This window comes from Dasypus novemcinctus, chromosome 3 (assembly GCF_030445035.2).
Source record: "Dasypus novemcinctus isolate mDasNov1 chromosome 3, mDasNov1.1.hap2, whole genome shotgun sequence".
Lineage (NCBI taxonomy): Eukaryota > Metazoa > Chordata > Mammalia > Cingulata > Dasypodidae > Dasypus > Dasypus novemcinctus.
The window spans coordinates 57,578,347-57,597,378 of NC_080675.1; the positions used below are offsets into that span (position 1 = coordinate 57,578,347).

At 46.4% G+C, this 19,032-nt stretch overlaps 1 protein-coding gene across 2 annotated transcripts; it reads left to right on the plus strand.

The window, feature by feature from the left end:
• Positions 1-1,437: 1,437 nt before the first annotated feature.
• BMP4 (bone morphogenetic protein 4) lies at positions 1,438-8,516 on the plus strand. Of its 2 annotated transcripts, none has more exons than XM_023583997.3 (4): positions 1,438-1,565; positions 4,926-5,050; positions 6,189-6,515; positions 7,510-8,516. In XM_023583997.3, exons 1-4 carry the CDS (start codon positions 1,504-1,506, stop codon positions 8,364-8,366), a joined length of 1,371 nt encoding a protein of 456 aa, XP_023439765.1. In that variant the 5' UTR covers positions 1,438-1,503; the 3' UTR covers positions 8,367-8,516. The 2 variants fall into 2 exon arrangements, with proteins under 2 accessions (XP_023439765.1, XP_004449380.1); XM_004449323.5 differs by lacking the exon at positions 1,438-1,565 and adding an exon at positions 3,148-3,493 and having other exon boundaries at positions 6,136-6,515.
• Positions 8,517-19,032: the final 10,516 nt, after the last annotated feature.

The window sequence follows — 19,032 nt, forward strand, 5'->3', positions numbered from 1 at the left end:
GCCCTGTTCTAACAGCATTTCCCACTCTTTGTAATCCATGTCCACACATAGGAAGTAGTTCCTGTTTTCTAAATATTGAAGGTGTATGTAATGTAAAGTTTCTACAGGAGAGCTACCCTGGGCCAAGATCTGTTTAAGTAAAGACCTAAGTGCTTTGCTGAGACGGTTAAGTATAGTGTCTACCCTGGAGAAAGAACCCCAGGACAGGAAATGCTGTCTTCCAGCACTCCCCTGGCTACCTGGATCTCAGGGCTGTGACCCTTGACCCCACCCTGCAGCATTATCTCAAGACTCCAGAGCCGAGGCTGTGATTTACTTCAGAGCTTTGGGTTAGTCCCTTTCTCTTCCTGGTTTGTAAAACAGAGAGATGCTGCTGATAGCTCCCTCACAGCACCCTCAGAGGCACAGTGTGAAATTAGTTCCTGTTTGGGAAAGTTTTAAAGCCACCACATTCCACCTTCCTGTTAATATGATTACGAGCACTTTCTAGTAAATGAAAAGGCCAACTCTTCACCCCCCACGTCATCCTTTAAGAACAGTAGGAAGGGCATCTTTTCTGTCTCCCTGTGGCCTAAAAGGCTGTGGCTCTGTGGGTGTTACCTCCTTGGAAGGTCAGTTTGATACGGTAAAGGATTTCTAGGTGCACCACAAATCCATCAATCCATCAATCAATAACAAAAATAACTCTGCTGTGGCAGTTCCTTGGAGAGTTTCTCAACTATAGACAGACTTTCTAACTGTAAGTGAACCCAGCCTGTCTCCAAGCCACCTCTCCTCTCAAGGGCGAGCCTGTGGAGGTGCAGGGAGCCAGCTTGACCATCCCGGCTGTCTTTTCGAGGGTCGTCCCAAAGTTTTTCAAAAGAAGCACTTAAAAAAATGTTTTGGAAGGAAAGCCACCTTGTAAGAGCTGAAGAGGTACCTCTTTCAGTCAGCTGTGTGCACAGCTTGTTTCTCATCGTTTGGAAATCCTTTAACGACTTTTGGAAGGCCATCCTTTAAACCAATCTAGCAGCTCCTCTCACCATAACCTGATTTCAGATGTGTTTCATTATCTCTAATTATTCGGGGTAAATGGTGATTACTCAGTGTTTTAATAATCAGTTTGGGCAGCAGTTACTATAAACTCAGGGAAGTCCAGACTCCCATGGGTATTTTTGGAAGGCACTGTGGCTAGTCGGTGCATGCTTTCTAGTATCTCTGCACGTGGTCCCCAGGTGAGCCCTGGCCGCTCCTATGAGCTGGAGGCAGCGGCGTCCCAGCCCGGGCTGCAGCTGCGGACTGGGGCACTGCCCGGGCTTCCGGGACCCGGGCTTGAGACGCGAGGCCGGGCCGCTGGAGGGGAGGATGTGGGCGGGGCTCCCATCCCCAGAAAGGGAGGCGAGTGAGGGAGGGACACAGGGAGGGGCTGCCGGGGAAGAGGAGGAGGAAAGAAAGAACGAGAGAGAGAAAGGGGGAGAGAGAGGGAGAGAGAAAGAGAGAGAGAGAAAGACGAAGAAGGAGAAGATGCAAGAGGGCAGAGGAGGAGGGAGGGCGGGCAGGAGCGCGGAGCCTGGCCCGGAAGCTAGGTGAGTTGGCATCCGAGCAGAGGGACGGAGCCTGAGACGCCGCTGCTGCTCAGGGCTGAGTATCTCGCCTCACTTTCCCTGATGGGATTCCGGTCCGAGCCGTCTCAAGCTTGCAGCGTCCCAGTCCCCGGCCCTCGCTCAGGCTCACTGCAACTGTTCAGAGGTCCCCAGAAGCTACTGCTGGCGAACCCGCTACTGCAGGGACCTATGGTGAGCAAGGCTGCCTGGTGAGGGGCGCTGGGCAGAGGGAACCGGAGCGCAACCTTGGAGGGAGGGGCGGTGGAAGGTGGGAAACCGGAGGCATGGGATGTGACCAGGGCAAGCGGTGCTCCAGTCTTTTCCAGCCTTGGTGCTGGAAATGAGGATGCTGGCGCTGAAAGACTTCCATATCTGTTACTGCCTCTAACCGGGCCACCTTCTCCGTCGGGTGCCCCAGGCGATTTCTAACTTTGAGAGGTGTGAGCGAGGATATAGAAGAGAAGAGGGTCGTGGGAGAGATTGTGAAGTCGTAAGTAGAAAGCTATGTCGGTGGCCTGGGCAGTTGCGATTCCTCGACGGGAAGGACTGGGAAAGGAAAGAGGGCGCACGCCCGGAGGTCTGGAGAGAGTGAGGGTGCTGTGGAACGGCAGGGTGCGGAGAGAACACCTAGCCAGGGCTGGTTCTGCCGTGGAAAGCGCAGTCCTACTGCCTTCTGGAGCGTGCGTGCCATCTGAGGGGCTTTGTAGAGGGGAGTGTCACCCGACCTGGTGCCGCGCCAGCCAGACTTCCCCGAGAGAGCAGGCGAACTGCCGCTGCAGGACGCACTTCCTTCTTGAGCTATTTTCGTGAACTTGCCGCATTCTAGAAACCTCCTTTCTGTCATTTCGGGGAGTAGGGTCTGTAGGGACGATGGTTGAGATGCCAGGAGCTCCACAGACGTGTCTTCTCGCAGCTTCTTGTCCTATGGGTGTCGCTGGCAAGGCGCGGCAGGCGCGCGGCTCTTCCCGGCTCTCTCTGCCAGGAGTCAATGGGAAGGGTCCCGAGACTCCCAGCTCCCTGCGGACCCATCCCCGCGAGAATCTGGCCCATGGCCTCAGATGCCTCCTGGGCTCCACTTAGGGACATGGCTTGCATGGGCTGAAGCTTTGCGGGCTGAAGACTTTGTTAGACGTCAAAACCCCCAAAGACACGTGTTTGGTAAACTAAGGCTAGCTCTGGGCAAACTTCGGCGTTGGGAAAAGACTTGGGCAGAGAGGTGAAGGCCAACTGCCGGGATGGATCTCCGTCCCCCCCCACCCGCAACCCCAAGAAAAAATTCTGGAGATGTAAGCTGTCTTGCCGGCCTTTATCTTTTGTTATTAAAATAATTTGCAGAAAAAACAATTAGAGACGAATCTTTCAAATAGCAAAACTGAAGCATCACCCTCTCCTCCCCCAGCCTCCTGGTTTTAACGCACCTCCAGCCTCCAGCCCTGGGAGATTCCGACAGGCCGAGGTTTGGCCGGGGATCGTGGGCGTCCGCCCCTTCCGTTGTGCGTTCGCCCGGCAGGGGCCGGCCAGTCTCCGACTGTTTTTCCCATTTCTGGAGTTCCCCCACCCCGCCCTCTCAAGGTCTTTAGGGTTAGGGTTCCAGGCATCTCAAGAAAACTTTGCCAACCCTATCCCTTTCTCAGCCCGCCCCAGCCGAAGCGCGGGAGCCGGAAAGCCGAAGGCCGCTCACAAGGGGCTAGGCTTGGCGCCGGGCGCTGGCGGTCGCGCAGGGGCGCCCGCGGCCTCTGGCCTCTGCATCCCCGCCGGCAGAGTCCGGTGACGTTGGGCAGCTGTCGCCCGGGATGAGAGCACAACTGCTCTTCCTCAAAGTCTTCCCGTGAGGGTCCCCCCAAAGAAAACCAAGTCTGGGGGAGAGTGAGACGGGCAGCCCGAGCCCTCGAGCTCCAGAGCCACCAAAGGTAGGAACTGGGAACAGCCGCAGGAAAAGGAAGCCAGTGGGGTGGGCTGGGGGAGGGAAGAGGGACTAGGGTTTGGGGTTTGGGGCGGGGGCAGTCGTGGGGCTCTAGGAATGGAGTTACGCTAGGTCGGGTTTTCGAACAGGCCCTTCCGCTGAGCGACCCACGCGTGCAGCATCTTAGGTTAGAGTCAGGATATTCCAGCAATTCCTTGAGCTGTGGGTTAGTAAAATTCTTGAAGGAATATTCGCTGCGACTCTGCAGCTGGTGCAAAGGAGGAAGGGGGTGGGGGAAGGAAGTGGCGGGGGCAGGGGCCCGGAGTAGAAAGTGGTGGTTTAAATAGTAAGCCAAGGAAGAGAGACGCAGACCCAGAGGGCCAAAAGCAGTTCACAGTTGTCTCACCTCCCGGGAGCGTGGTGGGATTTCCTTTTCTTGTGCCAATTCGGGAGTTGTAAAACTTCCGTGACAGTAAGACCTGAAAAAATGTGATGCGCCCTTTTTGTGGCGACGCCTCTTTGAATCCGCCCTGGGCGGTGAGCCCCGGCGGCCACCCCTCCGCCTGGAACCCTCCGCCGACTGGTTTCTTTCAGGTTTTGCTTTGCTGGGAGGCAGAGGGAGGGGGAGCTGGGAACCCGGCGGCCCCAAGTGGTGCGCGGTTTTCTCCGTCATGGAACCGGAGAAAAGAGCCTCGCGACCCCTCCCTTTCCACTTTCCCACCCCGATCACCTCCCACCCTCTGTGCGTGAAAGGGTCAGCGGCTTTTAGCTGGGAGCAAAAGGGTCTGCTTGTCTTGAGTCCTCGCAGACCTTTGCCAGTGAGTGAGTGGCGGTCGCGTTTCCACTGGGGACCAATAATTGGCCTTGCGGAGACCTGGGAAGGAAGTGGCGGCTTGTGTGTGTAAATGCGTGTGTATGTGTGTGAGAGAGAGCGAGAGAGAAAGAAAGAGAGAGCTTCAGAGCTTTGCTTTTTAAGTGTCTCTGGGTGCTGCGGGTTTGGGCGGCCGAAAACCGCGCCGCCCTAGCTCCGGGTCCACTTGAACCCGGTTGGCGCAGAAAGGCGCAGCCCCTGAACTGCGTCCCACAGCCTCTGGCTTCAGGCCACTGCGGCGCCGAAACCGCCCGACGCACGGCGCGTGGTAGGTACTGACGAGGACCGCTTCCTCCGCGTGCTGCGCCAGGGGCGCCCTCGGAGCGCGCGAGCGGCTGGGGACAGGCCCGGGGCTCGGCGGGCAGCCCGCGGGCGGGGAGGTTGGCCTCGCCGAGCGGGGGCGGGAACCGAGCGGAGGAGGGCGCGCGGCCCTTTCGCCGCCGGCGCGGGGAGGGCGGGCTCCTCCATGCGTGGGCGGGGCCTTTGCCTTCACGTGACTCGAAGGGGCTGGAAGAAAAACAGAGCCTGTCTGCGCCGGAGTCTCATTATATTCAAATATTCATTTTAGGAGCCATTCCGTAGTGGCATCCCGAGCTACCCACTGCTGCAGCTCCTCTGAGCTTTTCCAGCAAGTTTGTTCAAGATTGGCTGTCAAGAATCATGGACTGTTATTATATGCCTTGTTTTCTGTCAGTGAGTAGACACCTCTTCCTTTACCCCCTCCCGGGAGTTCACTCTGCCCTCCCTACCCCTGCTTGTCCTCTGTCCCTCCTGGTTGACTTCCCTTCTAGCGTTCACACCCCGCTTCCCGGCTGCGCTGTCGCTCCCTTCTTGGCCTGGCTTGCTCCTGGCGTACCGGTTCCTTTTAAAGTGCCGCTTGCTCCCTTTCATCCTTTGAGATCGGATGCGTTGGAAGAAAGAAGAGCGTGAGCGTGCTAAAGAGATGAAAGCTTGGCAACCTGGGGCTGTGCCTTGAGGGCTTTCTCGTCCCTGTTTGTCTCGGTAGCGTCCAGTGCCCCCGTGGCGCTTTCCCCGTGGTTTGTCAAAACTCACGAAGGTCGCTTTGAGAACCTCCTTCCCTTCCGGAGAGCGAGTGCGCGGGCGCGATTAAACGCATATTGCTGGACATTTCTAACTCATCGGCCACAATAAAATAAGCCGTCAAGCCACCCGGCCAGCTCCCAGGCCACCTTCTCGGCCTCTGGAACCTGCACCCCTGTGTCCTTGCTCTGCTCTTGCTCTTCTCCTTTTCTTCGCTTGCCCTCCGAAACAGCTGGAAGTTGTGGAAGTTAGGCTCGGAGGGTGGAGGAAGACGGGAGTAGGGGGGGGGTGGAAGAGGGGGGAGAGGCCGAAGGACTGATCTAGAGAGCGATGGCATTTTAATCCTCCTCCCCCCCCCTTTTTTTTTCTAACTCTCTTAACGTTAACTGTTTATTCTTGAAGAAACCAAGCTGAGATCATGGCTCAGATAGCTGTTGCAACCAAAAAAAAAAAAAAAAAGATTAACAGGATGGAGGCTATCTGATTTGGGGTTATTTGACTGTAAACAAGTTAGACCAAGTAATTACAGGGCAATTCCTACTTTCAGGCCGTGCATGGCTGCAGCTGGTGGTGGGGGTGTGTGTGAAAGGGAGAAGACCCAAACTTGATCTTTCTGACCCGTTTTACATCTTGACCCTCCATTTCTATTTCTCTATGCATATGCAGACATCTCGATTTCGTTCTATTTATTGGTGTTTATTTATTCTTTAACCTTCCACCCCCTTCCCCCTCCCCAGAGACACCATGATTCCTGGTAACCGAATGCTGATGGTCGTTTTATTATGCCAAGTCCTGCTAGGAGGCGCGAGCCATGCTAGTTTGATACCTGAGACGGGGAAGAAAAAAGTCGCCGAGATTCAGGGCCACGCGGGAGGACGCCGCTCAGGGCAAAGCCATGAGCTCCTGCGGGACTTCGAGGCGACGCTTCTGCAGATGTTCGGGCTGCGCCGCCGCCCGCAGCCTAGCAAGAGTGCCGTCATCCCGTCTTACATGCGGGATCTTTACCGGCTCCAGTCTGGGGAGGAGGAGGAGGAAGAGCAGATCCACAGCATCGGTCTGGAGTATCCTGAGCGCCGCGCCAGCCGGGCCAACACCGTGAGGAGTTTCCATCACGAAGGTCAGTCGCTGACTGCCGCGAGTCAGACAGAGGCCGGGAGCGCTTAGTGGGGCTGGTGTTGGAGCAGTGCAAGCGCTGGGGGAGGAGAGTTCTTGTTACATCAAAGTCCCAAGTCCAGGAGGCTGAAGAACAGAGCTGCTCACCTCCAAGAATTTCCAGAACGGTTGAAATTTTTTGGAGACGAAGGGGGGTGGGCAGTTAATTCGGGGAAAGGGGAATGACACCACTCAGAAGTGGGCTAGCCCCAGCGGTATGTTTTTGCTATATCAAAGCCTTTTCTGCCAGGTTTTCTGCCCGGTTTTTTTTTTTTTTTCAAAGCACCTACTGAATTTAATATTACAGCTGTATGTTTGTCAGGTCTATTCAATAGGGGCCTTGTAATCCGATCTGAATGTTTCCTAGCGGATGTTTCTTTTCCAAAGTAAATCTGAGTTATTAATCCACCAGCATCATTACTGTGTTGGAATTTATTTTTCTCTCTGTAACATGATCAACAAGGCATGCTCTGTGTTTCCAAGATCACTGGGGAAATGTTTAGTAACATACTCGAAAGTGGAAGAAGAGGGAGAGGGTGGTTATGTGCATGTTTCCTCCCGCCTTTGCTGGGTTGGCCCCTCTTTTTCTGTACAACCACTTGTAAAGAAAACTGTGTACACAAAGCCAAGCGGTTTTTTTTAAAAAAGGGGAGTCTGATGCTGGTGGAGTAAGGAATTGACACATGGAAATTATTAGACATATAAAGGAGGTTGGGAGACACTTTGTCTTTGGTGCTTGCTGAATGCTTGCTGAGTTTTGCTGGTTTGCTAGCTACGGAATTAATCTACTCTTTCCAATTAAAAGTATATTTATTTACCCCCAAATTGGTTTCCAGTCTATAAGCAGAATTTACCACTCTTCATTCAACTTGTAGCAATTTCTTGACCTTTCCATCTCTCCAAAAAGTTCATGTGCTTTTTATTTTTTCCTTTTTCTTTTCCTCCCCAACTGTGCCTAGAACATCTGGAGAACATCCCAGGGACCAGCGAAAACTCTGCTTTTCGTTTTCTCTTTAACCTCAGCAGCATCCCAGAGAATGAGGTGATCTCCTCTGCAGAGCTTCGGCTCTTCCGGGAACAGGTGGACCAGGGCCCTGACTGGGAGAGGGGCTTCCACCGTATAAACATTTATGAGGTAATGAAGCCCCCGGCAGAAGTGGTGCCTGGGCACCTCATCATGCGACTACTGGACACTAGACTGGTCCACCACAATGTGACACGGTGGGAAACTTTTGATGTGAGCCCTGCGGTCCTTCGCTGGACCCGGGAGAAGCAACCAAACTATGGGCTGGCCATTGAGGTGACTCACCTCCATCAGACACGGACCCACCAGGGCCAGCATGTCAGGATTAGCCGATCTTTACCTCAAGGGAGTGGGGATTGGGCCCAGCTCCGGCCCCTCCTGGTTACCTTTGGCCATGATGGCCGGGGCCATGCCTTGACCCGTCGCCGGAGGGCCAAGCGTAGTCCCAAGCATCACCCACAGAGGGCCCGGAAGAAGAATAAGAACTGCCGGCGCCACTCGCTCTATGTGGACTTCAGCGATGTAGGCTGGAATGACTGGATTGTGGCCCCACCAGGCTACCAGGCCTTCTACTGCCATGGGGACTGCCCCTTTCCACTGGCTGATCACCTCAACTCGACCAACCATGCCATTGTGCAGACCCTGGTCAACTCTGTCAATTCTAGTATCCCCAAAGCCTGTTGCGTGCCCACTGAACTGAGCGCCATCTCCATGCTGTACCTGGATGAGTATGACAAGGTGGTACTGAAAAATTACCAGGAGATGGTAGTAGAGGGATGTGGGTGCCGCTGAGATCAGGCCATCCTTTCAGACAGACAGACAGACACACACACACACACACATACACACACACACACGCTTCTATCCACTCAACCACACACTACACAGACTGCTTCCTTATAGTTGGACTTTTATCTTAAAAAAAAAAAAAAAGGAAAAAAAAAAACCTAAACATTCACCTTGACCTTATTTATGACTTTACGTGCAAATGTTTTGACCATATTGATCATATATTTTGACAAAATATATTTATAACTACATATTAAAAGAAAAAATAAAATGAGTCATTATTTTAAAGGTAAACTATGTTCTTATTCTCTTTAATCCTTATCCTTATGCTCCATTTCTTTTCAATGAGATTTTATTCTGGTGGATGGGGTTGGGGGCAGGATGGCAGTCAGGATGGTAACCAGAGGTGGTTAAGTTGGAGGGACAGGAAGTAAACTGATGGCAGAAAGAGATGGTAATTGCCAGGGATGAATTGTTTTCCATTTCTATTTAATGTTAACAAGGACACAGCATCCTCTCCCATCTGGATGACACATGCCTTGGAAAAACAGTGGGATGAAAGGAATAGGTCAGATTAAAGACTCAATTTCAGGTTCCTTGTACATCCTCTGTTTTGCTCACCTGTTAGAGGTGTGTTGTAGCTGAGTATGATGGAGAAGAGTCAAGTCTAAGGAAATGATTCCCCCTTTCTGCTTTTTTGATAATTCAGGATGTCTCCAGTTATTCAGGTACCAATGTTGTATTTTTAACCCAAAATTAATATATACACTCACATATTAACATATATATATTGTGCATGTTGTTTTAAAGTGGGTATTTTTTTCTTTCCTTTTTCTTCTTTTTTTTTTTTTTTTAGAAAAGGGCTTTAGCTAATAAAACAAGAACGTATCCTAACTTGAAAATTTTGGTGATCACCATTTGAAACATCATAAGGTAGAATTCTCCAGCCTTTCTTGACTTTTTTTCCCCTTGCCCCTTATTCCACACATGAAGGCCTTCATTAGGTTAAAAATGCCACAGATTGGGCTGGGTGGAAATGAGATTGGACACTGAAGGGTTTGAATTTTTAAGTAGGCACTGCAAAAATTTTCTACTCTATAGATACTCTTGAATTAAATACCAACCCTCTGCTTTTCTGTACTGCCCACCACCAACCTGTTCCTTAGAGCTGGGCAGGAAATGATAAACCTGGTGGATCTGATATTCTGAGCCAGGGTTCCTTCAAGAAGAAAGCGTAACTTTTGGCCACAGAGGAAAAGGACATTGCTAATGTTCTTGGGCAGTCTCCCTCCATGATGCACTGCCAGCAAGGCAGAGAAATGACCTTCTGGAAGGAGATGATATGGGAATTTAGAGGACCAGAGAAGAGGCTTTTTCTTACCTGTCACCAACAAATTAAGTCCTGGAATCTTAGCCTGCTCAGGCTCATTTCTTTTGTATGGGTTTTTTTTTTTTTTTTCCTGCATGGCTTGGATGGGTTTGGGGCAGAAGCAGTGTCTTTGTATATTCTGTGTGGGGAAGACTGATAGGAGTGTATTTCTCCAGCATGAAGATGTAGACTTGAGTGGTGGTGGTGGTGGTGGTGGTGGTGGGCCGGTGGGTGTGCCCACAGAAAGAACGTGTGGTGCACCTTCCTGGCATGTGTATTTTTCTGTGTGATGTGTGTGTACCCTCTGCATTTGTGTATACATGCTCTTGCATATGTTCTTGAGGGTGGGGAAGGGGTGCATGAAGCAGGATTCATTTTTGTTTTTAATTACCAAAGTCCTACAATCCTCCAAAGGAGCTGCTTAGTGGAAACCAATAAAAACAGAGTGGAGAGGTTGCCAAAGCCCAAAACTCCCTGGAGAGCACAGGTGGGGAGAGGAGATCAGTGCCCCAGGCAGAGGCAGCAAGACTCCACAGTTCTCCAAACCACCCCCCCAAACCCCCAGGTCACTGCCCCTTTGATTAATGGTATGGAGCTCAAATAAATCATTTAGGAGAAGCCTATTATGGGTTCCCCTCAGGCGGCCTCATTTTGTTTTTCCTGATTTCCAGCAACTTTCTAAAATGTCCTTGTCATTGGAAAGGAACTCACAGATCCCTAGCACTTGGACAAGTTATCTGAGGACCCAGTCCTGAGTTCCCAGGCTGCCAGGCTCAGGTCACTTTCTAGCAACCACTCCCCTCCCCCCCCTCCACCTATCCTCCCCCTCTTTCTACTGGCTTATTTTCAGGAATGGATAATGTTGTTTATTTGTTCAGCCAAATATTTGGTCTGGGGAATTCACCGTGAAATTCTGTGAATTGCATATACCTAGTTAACAAAATAGTCCTAAGGCCGCAAATGTTAGCATGAAAAACAGTGCACTATGGCCAGCTTTAACTCTTTAAACTCTGTTGGATGGCATAGTCCTGAGGTTCAGGGAGATAAGAAACTGAATGTGTGTGGAGATTATTTAATCTAGGTTTCCGTAGTTCGTAATTTTTGATGCTCGGCTTTGTAGAAAATGTAGGTTGACTCCTAGCGTTGCTTTGGGGTCAATTCCCCCTCCCCCCTCCCCCCCCCCGAGAAATGTTCCTATTACTCAAAGAAAGATGGGGAGGGGGAATCGACCTTGAGGAGTTCAGCAAAGTCGTAACCACATCAGAGGAGCGACTTCGTCGATCCCTGCCCAACCCTTAAACCGGAACCGGCTTCCCAAGAGTTTGAGGGAAAAAAGGAGGGGGGAGGGGGTTGGAAATGTGTTGAAAACGCATCAAACATTCTCTTGCTTTCGTTGCATAATTCGCTCAGGTGACCTGCTGACTTTGTTTTCTGTCTTGACCATAACTTCATTCCATACCCCGCCCCCCCTCCAGCCGCCGGGCAGCGCCAAACTGAGAAGGCTCGGAGCAGCCCCCGCTCGCGCGGACCCTACGATCCCCGGCCTCGGCCCGACGTCAAGACCCAGCCGGAGAGGCTCCGCCCCGCGCCCGCTCCCGCAGCAACCAGACCCGCCCCGGACCCGAGGGCTCGGCGCACCTGGCGGGCGCGCGCGGGGGCGCCCCGCGGGCAGCCCCCCTGCCCCCCTCCCCTGCCCCCCTCCCCAGCCAGATTCCCGATTTCAGATCCCGGACCGGAGCTGACGACTCGCGTCCAGCTCCTGCGCCCTGGGAGACTCGGGGCTCAGGTGAAACTGCGGAGACAGACGGATGTGATTAGCGCGGCTGGTCCTTGGGGCTGTGGCTCGGCATATTTAACGTGAAATGGGGTCAAATGGCCGCGAAAAACCATGGAGTCTGGGGAGAAAGTTCACCAGGGTGGAAGGGTGTAAGGGGGTTGAGACCTGGAGGGGTTTTCTGTGGGGGGTTAGGGAACGAGGACTTCCTTTCACCTGGCTCACAGTGGGCCCACATCTTGAGGTGGTTACATGGAGGCGGGCATGGGCGGCGTGGGCGAGCGGGGAACGACCCGCTCCCCGGGCTGGAGAGCAGGACGCGCACACAGCCCCGCAAGGCCGAGCCGCCCCTCCAGCCTCCTGCGGTGCAGAGTCCCCGCGCCCCTTCCTCCACAGTCCCGGGCGAGTGGATTGGGTGATTTCTCTCCGAATTTATTGCCGAGACGGTAATACGTAGTGAGAGAACTTCAGCTGACCTCCTCCGAGCCTCCGGCCCAGGAGCTCCCAAAGCCAGGAGTGCAGAATGGCGATGCTCCAAGGTGAACCTGGGAGAATAAAGCTTGTTTGATCCAGCATTCCAAACTGTCGGTCCTCAGTGATGGTCTTGCTTCAGCACGGTGCAGATTGTATCAAATATTCGTATTTTCTCTTTTAAAATGAAAAGAATAATGCGAACAGCTTTGGTGACCTTACATTACCTGAGGAGGTGAAGGGTGTTTGTATTCCCTAGAGGAATTTAGGAACACTGGTTGGTGGGCTGCCAAATTAGAATAGATGCAGAATTATTCAGGCTTACCGTGAGATACAAACTAGCACGATTCTGAAAACTGTTACTGGAAATAAATTCAGAGTGGTTAAAAATGTGGCCTGGGTGCGATCGTAAGGATCCCCATTTTCCTATACATTCAGCACTAATTGAATAAACAGTCCACAACTGCTCACCCATGGAGAAAAGAAAAGCGTCCGGTTGCTCTAATGTTAAAAACAAAAACAAAACCAGAAAAATTGAAAAAAAAATAAAAAGTTCAAGGTGTACAACAAACTTAGAACAGTGAAAGATTTTTTTTCCACTGAGGAAGCCATTTGAAATTACCATGTCACTCAAGATATTACCTGAAGCAAGTTCCAATTGTGCCTGCTCTTTCTTTACAAAATATTTTTTTAAACCCTGAATGAAAATATAAATGCTGTACACTATGCTGTTACCATTTTAGGAACTATAAATTACATTATTGGTATCACAATTTCTAAACTATTCAGAAAATATACGATTCAGAAATGTTTACTTAAAAATGTGAAATTTGAGGGAAAAAAGACAAGATGGAACAATAATTTGCTGAGTTGTGTTACTAATGAGAATTTCTTAAATCCAGCTTTCAATCAGTTTTGCTGCATTTTCTGAAGAAAAAGTCTCATCGATCTCTCTTAATATTTTATATCCTGATTTCTAGGAAAAATATTTAAAAACAACAAAGTCCCCTACTCTAAATCCTTGAATCCCATAGCCAAAGTGCAAGTAGGTTCTAGTTTCACAGTTTCATTATCATTACTTTAGCAATTTTTTTTTTCCAGATTTATTAACTACTATTCTACTGGGTCCAAAGCAAACTGTTTGGAGTCTTTTTATTTGTTCCTTTGTCTCTAAAGTACCAGCACAGATTCCTTCCTGCAAATAGTTGCCCACGATTCAGTTGAGAAAATGTCCAGCTGTGTTCAACTCAAGTCTCATGCAGATTTAATCTTTCAATACTTGTCAATCAACTTTCTAAGCAGTTTGTTTTCGAGATAGGACCCTGAGGAAGAACCCCTAGATATGCATATTATCATTGAATTTCCCACTGTACTTCAACTTACCTTATTATGCAACAATAATGAGGTGCTTTTCCTGGAGGTTAACAAAAGATATGGTTAGGATTATAGCAGTGTCCCTTGAATTCACCTACAATTCAGAAGTAGTTAAATGTGTGTCTTTTGAGAATTGTGAAGCTATTAACTTGACCTCCAGAAAGCTCAGACCCAAGCACTCACTGTTAAATTGCAATGACTTATTCTAGTTGCTTCAATGCAACTATCTCTTTCCTCCTATCATTTGTAGCTTTTGTTAAAACAATATTAAAGAAAAAATTTTATAGGAAAGCAAATTGACTTATAGTCTCATCATCCTAAAACAGGTGTTTATTTTTTTTTGTTCCCTTCCAGTCATTGTCCATGTATTTATAGATTTTCAAATAGATTGTATTTTGTGCTCTGTTTTTCTTAACGTGCAGATAAATATTATAACCTTAACAGTTTAAATCTTAATGCGTGGTTTATACATAAGTTAGTGTAGCTCATCTCCCCTCCTTTGTGGAAATAGATGGGTATAAAATTTAAACTCCTATCTTCTGGTACTTTTAAGCAGCCGGGCTATAATATCAGGGCTATGGGCATCATTTCCCAATTTTAAGGTTCTTTTTTATTTCTTCAACCTTGGCTTGAGTATTGTGGCTCCAGTTTTAAAAAGAATGCTGCTTCGTATGCATTAAGTATCCTGAAAAAATCGATTATGTAACATGCTGGGCTCTGACATTTTATATTGAAGGACTGGTGTCCACATGATTTGGTCATCCTGGGAATAGATTCCTTCCCTGGAGTTTATCAGTTGTGACTTAAAGAGAGAGAGGAGCTCTATCTCATACATTCCCAAGCCATTAGTTGAGCAGTCTTCTGACTGGACTCAACGTGTGTCCCTAGTTTTCTGACCCTGGTTTCTTGCATTGACTTTTCTTGGGAACTGAGGGTGGTGGAAAAGAGAGAATTATCTAAATACAGTAATTACCAAATTGAAACCCATTCAAACAGGCTACTAGGCTCAGAACTGACCTTGACACTTTCAACCTTCAGATTCCAGTTGGTTAGGATCAAACACAAATGTCGAATTGCTGAGTGATTTCCACATGCTTCTTTTGTGTACCTTAACTAGGGCAGACAAAAGATGTTTTTCCATGGGACTTTGTTTATGAGGGCTGATTCTCTAAGGAGCAAACTGATCTTAGGCGATTTTGAGGTTTTAGGGCACTAAGAGAACTTTTGGAGCATGGAGAAGTAATTTGTTCAATGGCACTTTAAAAGAGTGAATTTACCTCCAAAAGGTGAGTTCCTTTTATATCCTTAGTCTTTTACTTCCTCTGAGATCAGGCCCATTATTTGCATAGCAAAGCATTCCATTTAACTGGAAAAGAGGGGGTGGGGACCGTTAACAAGCAAAGTCACTTTTCCCACAGTACCTCAGAAGTCAGGAGTGTGATAATAGGGTTTGATAGTCTTTCTCCTCCTCTAAGCCTTCAAACTTCAGGCTATTTTGCTCATTATCTATCTTGAGACTGACCAGCCTTTCCGGATCGAAGAGTTGTAAGGTTTAGCATACAGCTGCTGAGAAGACAGTTTTGCTGGTGTTATTTCTTTTGGCCATTTAGTGTGGACTTGTAGATGAAAACCCCAGGAAAACACAAACTCTACCAGCATCCCTCCACCTCTTCTTTATTGACATTGTTTTTTATTTTAAATAATAATATTTTTTTAAAAATCCGGGAGGAGATTTTAATATATGGATGATACTTTGATATTATGTTTGCCATTTGGCTGCCCTGCCAGTTTTACCCAAACTAATTAATGCACTGAAACCATAGTCTTCGAGGGCCTACATTATGTGTAGGTTATTGTTTATTTGGTTGTCACTTAGCAATTCTCCAGAACTAGCTCATAGTTTATTTTACCTAATATACCCCACCTTAGAGACCCACCACCATAAGTAAAGGGGACTTACCCCTTTTGGAAAATTGAACACTCAGGATTCTAGTTAGCATAGGACCTATTGGTAGTGCTTTTAACATGCCCATTCTTTTCAAATTGGGAGATTTGACAAATGGATCTGAGGGCAGAACCCAGGCCTTTAATAAGCTCTATCAATAAGAAGGGCCGATTAAAAATATAAAAGGTTTGCTGCTAAAAGCCAAACTAATTTTTATTTGAAAACTGTTACATGTTGAAAACTTAAGGTGGGACGATCTAAATCTAGCCATATCTCCCTATGACCAATGATGTTGTATAAGTCATACTGACCCGAAGAAAAAAAAATTAGGAAAATGTTGGAGGAAAAGAATGACAAATAGGACAAAATGGTCTGTGGTTTCTTCTGTAGATTTCAGGCCATTGGAAAAGTTTTTTAGGGCTTCTCTAAGCAAAGTATGGCTCAGGGGAGAGGAGTGTGTTGGGGTGCAGGAGAGTCAAGAAGGGGCTTCTATTTTGCCGAGAAAAGTTTACAATGAAAATGTATTCAGCCTTTCACTTTTAACCTGGTTGTGTCCTTACATCGAAGGTGGGTCTCTTGTTGACAACATAAAAAGGTATTCCATGCAAGTAGTAACCAAAAAAAAAAAAGAGCTGGAGTAGATCAAATAAATGTAAAATAGCAATATTATAGTATATGAACAATAATTACTCAGCACAAGCAAAAAATTGTTCCTGTGATCAGTATTCTGTAAGTTTCTTCATACAAAATAAACACTTGCTTTTAATTGAGAAAAAAAAGAGAAAATGTATTCAGTTTGTATGTCCATAATTAAATACAAATAGCCCAGAATTTTAAATGGGAAATTAAAATTGTGCCTACCAAGATTAAAAAATTGATTGCATCCCTGTGTTGTAATGCTGAGATAGTGTTTTTCTTAATTTAAATAATTTTATTTAAGTATGTCCTTCATATGTGAGCATACATAAGCAATAAGTGTATAATTAAAGTTGTGAACTTGCAAAACAAATACACATGTCACCAGACAGAGTTCCCATACATTATCCCACTACCAACACCCTGCATTGTTGTGAAACATACCAACAATGAAACAACTTTGTCAAAATATTACTACTAGCTATAGCCAATATCTTACATTTGGTGCATTTCCCCCCAACCCACCCAGTTATTAACTCCCTGTATTAGTATTATATATTTGTTATAGTTCATGAGAGAACATTCTTTTAAATACAATCCATCTTCCATGGCAGGGTTCACTGTGTTATACAGAATTCCCTATGTTATATGGGCCCATGCTTTGTATGATCCATTCAAAGTGTACAGTCAGAAGCTCTCATTTTCACCACAGAGTTGTGCTGTCATCACCTCAGTCAATTTTAGAATGTTTTCATTACTTCAAAAGAAAAAAATCCCATGCTTCCTTATACCCCCTATTGTTGTCCCTTAGAATTGATATAATACTTACTTTGCCATTGTTGCAAAAATATTTCAGTGTAACTGTTATTGTAGTTATAAGTTATATTCGTTGTAATTTTCCCATGTATCAGCATATTCTTAACACTTTGTATGCTTATACTGTTAACCACAATCGTCTTTAACCACTGAAATCACTGTTATACCGTCCCTATTCTCTAACTTCCTTTCAATTGACATTTACATCCCCTTTCAGCCACAGTTACATTTATAAATCATCAGTGTTAGTTGTACTCACTATAATGGGTTACTGTCAACTCTATTCATTTCCACACATTTACAATAAACCTTTTAAAAAATCCGTGTACATTAAGCATCAGCTCTTTCTCAATCCACATCCTATCTCCTAATAACCTATATTCTAGAGTTAACTTCCCTGAATTTACTCACCATATTTAGTTCATATTAGTGAGACCATACAATATTTGTCCTTTTGTATTGGTTTATTTCACCCATCATAATGTCCTCAAGGTTCATCCATGTTGTCATATGCATCTCAATTTTATTTCTTCTTATAGTTGAATAGTATCACATTGTATGTATCTACCAAATTTTGTTTATTCATTCATCGATTAACGGACACTTGGGCTATTCCATATTCTAGCAATTGTGAATAATACTAATATGAACATCGGTGTGCAAATGTCAGTTTGCATCCTTGCTTTCAATTCTTCTCAATATATTCCCAGGAAATGGATTGCTGGGTCATACAGCAATTCTATATTCAGCTTCTTGAGATACTGCCAAGCTGCCTTCCACAGAGGCTGTACTATTCTACATTCCACCAACAGTGAAGGAGTATTCCTGTTTCTCCACATCCTCTATAGCACTTGTTTTCTGTTTGTTTTTAAAAAATAATGGCCATAATATAAAGGTGAGATGGTACTTCATTGCAGTTTTGATTTGCCTTTCCATAATAGGTAATGATGGTGAGTATTTTTCATGTGCTTTTTGGCTATTTTTATTTCCTCTTTGGAAAAATGTCTATTCAAGTCTTTTGCCCATTTTAAAAATTGGGTTGCTTGCCTTTTTACTGTTGTTTATCTTTATGAAAAAGGATTCTGTGACCAAATACATATATATATATATATACACACTACATATATAGTATATATGTACTGTATTACCCTCTTGAAGATTTACAATGAGCATTCACATTTTTTTAAAGGTTTTTTGAGAAGTTCCACAGTGAGGAAACTGCTTAACATTGATCAACTCAGTGATATCTCAGTTGCAGATGTTTTGTCCTCTACATCTTCGATCCTATTATACAAGGTCTCTACAGGATTTGGCCCTTACTATATCTCTGACTTTTTCTGCCTTGTTAAATAGATTTCAGCCCCACAGGTTTTCTTTCTGTCTTCTAACTACTGCCATCATTCATTCCTGCCTTAGACTTTGATACATGCTATCCCCTTTGCCTGATAGGTTCATCCAAAAGAGGAAGGCTGGCCTTCTTACTCAGTTCTGGATTCAGAATGTCTTCTCCTTTGTGAGGCTTCCTCTGCTGTGCTAATCTAAAAGACTCCCCTCCTCATTTCTCTCAGCACGTTATTTGGTTCTGTTTTCTTCATAGATGGTTTTTTGAAATTCTCTCTCAATCCTGCCCCCACCCCCATGTAATCCTCTAAGTGCAGCGAAGCTCCGTGTGAGCAGAGACTTTGCCGCTTGTGTTTTCTATCAGATCATCCTGTCTCTAGAAGTATCTGGCACATAACTGCATTCAATACAACTTTATTGAAGGAGGGAGAGAAAGAGAGAGAGGAAATTTCACAGATCACAGAGAAAGAGTACTTCACAGATGACATTCACATTTTCGGAAATGCTATTTTATCCAAAAGGAAATAAAAAATGCTAAATTATCACTCAAAAAATGCACAATGTCACTAACAGTTGCAGTGCTAATTAATACAACTTAAAAGTTACATTGTCGCTAAAAGTTTATTCTAAACACCTCATCTAACTATACCTATTGATTACTGATGTTACTAAAATTGGATCTACTTTTTTTTTCGAGCACACAGATTGCCCATAACAAGAACTATAAACTGCTTAGGGCCTTCCATACATTGGAGAATATGCCTTATAGAACTATCTAAAGAGAAAAATCAATTTTTTCAATACATTTTCGTCAACTTCAGTTATAACAGGAAGATATTGGACATGATCTTTCTATGGATTAAAAATGGCAATAGTTGAAGTTATGTCAATACATAGAACTGTGCTTATTAGGAAATTTTATATTAAAAGAGCAGAACACAGA

Coding starts and splice junctions, on each gene's coding strand:
- BMP4 (XM_023583997.3), top strand. CDS start 1,504: ATGCAAGAGGGCAGAGGAGGAGGGAGGGCGGGCAGGAGCGCGGAGCCT. Junction 1,566..4,925: donor GAGCCTGGCCCGGAAGCTAG/GTGAGTTGGCAT, acceptor TATTCATTTTAG/GAGCCATTCCGTAGTGGCAT. Junction 6,516..7,509: donor GAGGAGTTTCCATCACGAAG/GTCAGTCGCTGA, acceptor AACTGTGCCTAG/AACATCTGGAGAACATCCCA.